Raw genomic sequence first — 7,053 nt, forward strand, 5'->3', positions numbered from 1 at the left:
TTGTCAGCGGGAATTAGCGGGAGTTAGTATGCATTTTTAAAAAATTAAACTGGCAAACCACAGCCTGGGGAGAGACAGGGTCGAACCCTTGACATAAGACCATCTCCAACCCATACTCATTTTTGGGTATGGGTCTTGTTTTTTAACTCCAACCCATACCTATTTCCACCCCATTTCTTTGTTTGTGAATAGTGGCAACCCATTTCTTGTTATGCACTATTCACACAAACCCATTTTTTGGTTAATTGAATATTTACTTTTTAAGACCATCTCCAACCCATACCTATTTTTGGGTTTGGGTCTTATTTTTCCACTCCAACCCATACCTACTTCCCACCCCATTTCTTTGTTTGTGAATAGTAACAACCCACTTCTTGGTATGCACTATTCACACAAACTCATTTTTTGATTAATTGGATATTTATTTTTTAATTACAATTTATATAGTTAACTTTGTAAATATTCATTTTGGTCCAACTTTTCATTAAATACCAATTAAATTTTTAGTAATGTAATCCAAATTATTTTTATTGGTAAAAATAAAATAAATAAAATAAATTATTTAAATAAAATACATAAGATTTAAACAACATATTTTTTATTTAAACATAAAAATTACGTTACATTAAACATAAACATTACATTACATTAAACATTAAAGCGGGTAGATAAATATTATAATTAAACTAATTCTAGAACGGAAATTAACATAATAGTTAATAAACAACATTAAACATTAAAATTAAAATTATTTAATTAATAATCTGGTAAATTACCCCTCGATCCACCAATATCATGAAAATATTGGCTAAAACTATCTTGTTGCGATGTCATTTGTTGCTGCTCTTTTTTTTTGAATTATTTTCTCTTGTTCAGCTTGAGTAATGGCCCGAATTCTCGGATTAGAAATAGTATTCAAGTCTATGAATAATATTTTGTTTTCTTCTTTCTCTTTGCGAAAGAGAAATTGCTCGTTTTGCATCTTCATTTGTTCTTGCCTATCCGAACCGGACTTTTCAAGCAACTCTATAACCTTATCATTTTGTTCTTTAATGCTAACAATAGTAGAAAATTGCTCGGCTATTTTTCTCTTCAATTTAGCTTTTTTGACTCCAATGGGCCGTGAAGAACCACCAATATTATGATCTTCTAAATTATCAGAAAATGGTGACTCCTCGGGAGATTTCGGTATTTGAGATTCGGAAGGAGAATATTCGGACTCTGATGAAATATTGTTGAAACGTGGTAATCGATGAACTTGTCTTGGACTATTGTTGTTATCCTTAAATTTTTCAAAATCTTTTATAATGTGCCACACATGATCAAATTTGAAACCTTTTATAAATAGCGGGTCTTGTGTTAATAGCATTTTCGCTCGCTGCAACTACAAAATAATTATAAAAATAATGTCAAGTTAAAAAAAATTTAAAAATTAATTAAAAATAAGAAGCATTAAATACTTACAATATCTTCATTTGATGCTCCACTTGGATTCATATTCTCAATTTGTTTGATGGACCCATTCAATTTTCGAACTGCTTCTTCAATAGTTTGAATTTGAGCTTGAACCGAGCGTTGGATACGCTCCTCCCAACCATTATTTTTTTCTTTGTTGTATTTGCTCCACACTCGAGACCAAAAAGTATCTGAAGATTGGTACATACCCGTAATTACATCTTGAGATATTTCCATATAAACTTAACACAAAAACACATTCTCATGAACATTATAACCAGAGGATCGACTAGACATCTTGGTAAGCAATTGAAGTTATTTATAACGTATGAAATATTTTGTTTTCTTAAGTGATGCAAAACTCTTATTTATAGCACAATTAAAATAAAAGAAGCACAACTTGGATTTCTTACATCAAACTGTTGGATCGATTTCTTTAAGCCCCAACCACTTGATTAAATTGTACAAGAATCTAATCAATTATGACAAGTCTCGATTTTAAAGGTCACTTTATCACATGGTAAATTTTTTGAAACAAGCACAATTTTGGATTATTTATGTCAAACCGTTGGATCGATTTCTTTAAGTCCCAACCATTTAATCAAATTGTACAAGAATCTAATTAATTATGACAAGTCTCGATTTTCAAGGTCACTTTGTCACATGGTAAATTTTTTGAAATAAGCACAATTTTGGATTATTTATGTCAAACCGTTGGATCGATTTATTTAAGTCCCAACCATTTGATTAAATTGTACAAGAATCTAATCACATATGACAAGTCTCGATTTTCAAGGTCACTTTGTCACATGGTAAAAAATTTGAAACAAGCACAATTTTGGATTATTTGTGTCAAACCGTTGGATCGATTTCTTTAAGTCCCAACCATTTGATTAAATTGTACAAGAATCTAATCAATTATGACAAGTCTCGATTTTTAAGATCACTTTGTCACATGGTAATTTTTTGAAACAAGCACAATTTTTGATTATTTATGTCAAACCGTTGGATTGATTTCTTTAAGTCCCAACCATTTGATTAAATTGTATAAGAATCTAATCACATATGACAAGTCTCGATTTTCAAGGTCACTTTGTCACATGGTAAAAAATTTGAAACAAGCACAATTTTGAATTATTTGTGTCAAACCGTTGGATCGATTTCTTTAAGTCCCAACCATTTGATTAAATTGTACAAGAATCTAATCAATTATAACAAGTCTCGATTTTTAAGGTCACTTTGTCACATGGTAAATTTTTTGAAACAAGCACAATTTTGGATTATTTATGTCAAACCGTTGGATCGATTTCTTTAAGTCCCAACCATTTGATTAAATTGTACAAGAATCTAATCAATTATGACAAGTCTCGATTTTTAAGGTCACTTTATCACATAGTAAAATTTTTGAAACAAGCACAATTTTGAATTATTTATGTCAAACCGTTGGATCGATTTCTTTAATTCCCAACTATTTGATTAAATTGTACAAGAATCTAATCAATTATGACAAGTCTAGTAATTTTGTTCATAAATAATTTTATATGGATGTTTGGAAAATCATATACTTCCATAACAAACATACTTACTTCTTCTTACATTAAGAATGAATTATAATATTGGTGGTTCATCATATCAATCATCTTCATCTGATGATGACGATTATGCATTTATAAACACTTGTATTGCACAACAACAGACTGAAGAAGAGTTGATGTCTCGTATGATATGTAATAATAATAATATTATTGCATACTATGAACAGCAAATGCAACAACAACAACAATCATTTTATCGCGGTTCAATTCCAGATCATATTGTGATAAATCAGAATTGTGAAGTGGCGGATCAGAATCTATTCAATGATTATTTTTCGGATAATCCGCGATATGGTGAAGATATATTTCGACGACGATATCGAATGTCTCGAAATTTGTTCATACAAATTGTGGAGGCAGTAAAACAACACGATTCATACTTTCAACAACGTATTGATGCTCTTGGTAGACGTGGTTTATCAACTTTGCAAAAAGAAACAACTGTATTTCGGATGCTAGCATATGATCTACCTGCAGATGCAACTGACGAATATGTGAAAATAGGCGAGTCAACGACAATTGAAAGTATGAAACGTTTTTGTCGTGCTATTGTGGAGATTTTTTCTAACAAATATCTGAGATCACCAAATGCTAGTGACATTGCTCGGTTACTCCATATTGGTGAACAACGCGGTTTTCCTGGAATGCTGGGTAGTTTAGATTGCATGCATTGGAAGTGGAAAAATTGTCCTACAGCATGGGCGGGACAATATGCAGGTCGTTGTGGAAAACCAACAATTATTCTTGAAAATGTAGCAGATTATGATCTATGGATATGGCATGCTTATTTTGGTATGCCCGACACTAATAATGATATTAACGTATTGGAATCATCACATCTTATTTCCAATTTAACACAAGGTATTTCTCCTCCAGCTAATTATGTTATTAATGGAAAATAATATAATATGAGTTATTACCTAACTGATTCTATATACCCAAAATGGTCTACTATTGTACAAACAATTCACGAACCACGTACTCCGAAAAATAAATATTTTGCCATAAAGCAAGAAGCGTGTAGAAAAGATGTTGAGCGAGCATTTGGAGTTCTACAAGCACGATTTGCAATTATTGTAGGACCGGACCGTTTTTGGAAAAAAGATGTATTGCATGATATAATGACATCTTGCATAATAATGCACAACATGATAATCGAGGATGAACGCGATTTAAATGCAACAATAACAAATTCAATGGAAGGAGAAATACCGCAAGTTGAAATGGTATTGAATGGTGATGCTCGATTTGAAGAATTTCTTGCTCGCCACAGACAAATCAAGAACAAAAATACACACCTTGCACTTCGTAATGACTTGATTGATCATTTATGGGAAAAATATACTAATGCGGAGGCATGAAGAAGATTGTTTCAGTTGTAGTTTTATTATTAATGTTTGAATGTAATGTGTTATTTTATTATTAATATTTAAATATAGTGTGTTATTATAATTTTAATTTTATTGTTTCAATTTTAATTATTATTTATTTTATTTTTTATAATTGGACATTAAAAAATTAATATTTAATTTAATATTATTTAAGCATTATTAAATAAATGAATAAATGAGGATGTATGTGTTTAAAATATAAATATAGATGTGAAATGGTAAATGGTTAAATGTAGTAGTATTAAGGTTTAATCACCAAAAAATGCCAAATCTATACGTTTTGTGTCAATTGTAGCCAAACCTTTAAAAATCACCAGATTTAGCCAAACCTTATATGTTCTGTTTCTTTTTTAGCCATTTTTGAATCGAACCGGTTTTTCTGACACCGTGTCGTCCATGTCACCGCCAACTAAGCAATTGGATGGCATGGCAGCTGAAATATTTAAATAAGGTTTGGCTATAAATGACAAACAAAAATAGATTTTGTATTTTTTGGGTGAATAAACCTAATTTTAAATTCAAGCCAATTTTTAAATTTAATAATTAGTAAATTAATTATATTATTTATAAAATTTATATATATTTAAAAATAATTATTATTTCCTATTTAATACTAATAAAAATTAATTTTAATTTTTTATTAAACCTATTTAAATCTAATAAATTTATATTTTAATATATTTTAATGAATATGTAATTAAAAAAATAAAATAATGTATTACTTAGGAATTAATGTTGAATTAAATTTGGTGAAAGGGTTTAGTGTTCATGATGATTTTGAACTTGATTTATTATTTTTAATGTTTTTGAGATCTTGTTATGACTGGCTTTAGGTAATAAATAAAATAGTTATGTGTAAATTAAGGTAAATTTTTGGCTATGCCGAGTAAAATGACATATGCGTTTATACTTATAAACATCATGATATATATTGATTACACCACAATGAGCTTCACTTTTTAAAGAAAAAAAAAATTACACTCGTCCTTTAATTAAACAGTCTATTAAGTGATTATTTTTATGTTTATGTGTGTATAGTTGAATTATGAACACTGTAGTATGTTTGTTGTGTATATTACTCTCAGATTGTTCGTCGGAAGACGAACAATTAGATCTCAAATGGCGGCGGTGTCAAAGAACCGACGACTGGAATTTAAAAAAAAAATATGATGAATATGACCTTTTTTGTTTTTAATAAAATTTAAATTAATAATATATCCATCAAATATGTAAAAAACATTATTAAAATTATTTAAATTTAGTAAAACAATAAATTAATTTTAATTAGCGTTAAATAAAAATATTATTTTTTAAATATATATAAATTTTATTATAATATAATTAATCATTTAAAATATTTAATTTTAAAAATAGTTTTATTCACCAAAAAATACCAAACCTATGCATTTTGTGTCAGTTATACCCAAACCTTATTTAAATATTTCAGTTGTCATGTCAGCCAATTGCTTGGTTGGCGGTGACATGGACGACACGGTGTCAGAAAAACCGGTTCGATTCAAAAATGGCTAAAAGAGAAACAGAACATATAAAGTTTGGCTAAATCTGTTGATTTTTAAAGGTTTGGCTATAATTGAAACAAGACGTATAGGTTTGGCATTTTTTGGTGATTAAGCCTAGTATTAAATATAAAAAGAGAATATATAGAGAATATTCTTTTGGTGTGAAAAATGGGATGATTGGTTGGAGTAAAAACACTGTAGCAAACTTAAAAGTGGGTAAATTGAAACTTAAAAATTGTTTTTGGGTTGGAGATTCCCTAATTACAATTTATATAGCTAACTTTGTAAATATTCATTTTGATCCAACTTTTCATTAAATACCAATTAAATTTTTAATAATGCAATCCAAATTATTTTTATTGGTAAAAATAAAATAAATAAATTAAATTGTTTAAGTTAAATTATTTAAATCAATTTTATTTTTATTATTAATATTTGAATGTAATGTGTTATTTTATTATTAATATTTAAATATAAAGTGTTATTTTAATTTTATTTAATTTTAATTATTATTTGTTTTATTTTTTAGAATTGGACATTAAATAATATTAAAAAAATTAATATTTAATTTAATATTATTTAAGCATTATTAAATAAATGAATAGATGAGGATGTATGTGTTTAAAATATAAATATAGATGTGAAATGGTAAATGGTTAAATGTAGTAGTATTAAATATAAAAGAGAGTATGTAGAGAATATTCTTTTGATGTGAAAAATGGGATAATGGGTTGGAAAAAAATACTATAGCAAACCCAAAAGTGTGTAAATTGAAACTTAAAAATGAGTTTTGGATTGGAGATGCCTTAAGAACTACTGTTTTTTCTTAATTGAAAAAATGATTATTATCTTTTAGTTTAGTTAAAAAAATTAAAATATATTAAATATTTTTTAAATTTGTGAAATAAACAGTGGTGTGGACATAAACCCAAAACTATCATCATACAAGATATTAATTCTAAAATATTAAAATTAAAAAATCAATATTTTCTCTTACTTTAGTTACATTAAATTGAAAATTTCTTATAAAATGAATCCCAGTCACCTTAAAGTCATAGAAAATGGTAAATTCTTAAAATTAAGAGAAAATCA

General features: G+C 27.7%; 1 protein-coding gene and 1 pseudogene across 1 annotated transcript; one reads left to right on the top strand and one right to left on the bottom strand.

Annotated features, from left to right (window-relative positions):
* Positions 1 to 814: 814 nt before the first annotated feature.
* Positions 815 to 1,692, bottom strand: LOC126668269 (uncharacterized). The gene is made up of 2 exons (XM_050361474.1): positions 1,465 to 1,692; positions 815 to 1,384 (listed from the first exon to the last, which is right to left on the bottom strand). The coding sequence occupies exons 1-2, from the start codon at positions 1,690 to 1,692 to the stop codon at positions 815 to 817; spliced, it is 798 nt and encodes a 265-aa protein (XP_050217431.1).
* A 1,366-nt stretch (positions 1,693 to 3,058) lies between these two features.
* Positions 3,059 to 4,411, top strand: LOC126668270 (uncharacterized; annotated as a pseudogene).
* The last annotated feature ends 2,642 nt before the right edge of the window (positions 4,412 to 7,053 follow it).

This window comes from Mercurialis annua, linkage group LG2, assembly GCF_937616625.2.
Source record: "Mercurialis annua linkage group LG2, ddMerAnnu1.2, whole genome shotgun sequence".
NCBI lineage: Eukaryota > Viridiplantae > Streptophyta > Magnoliopsida > Malpighiales > Euphorbiaceae > Mercurialis > Mercurialis annua.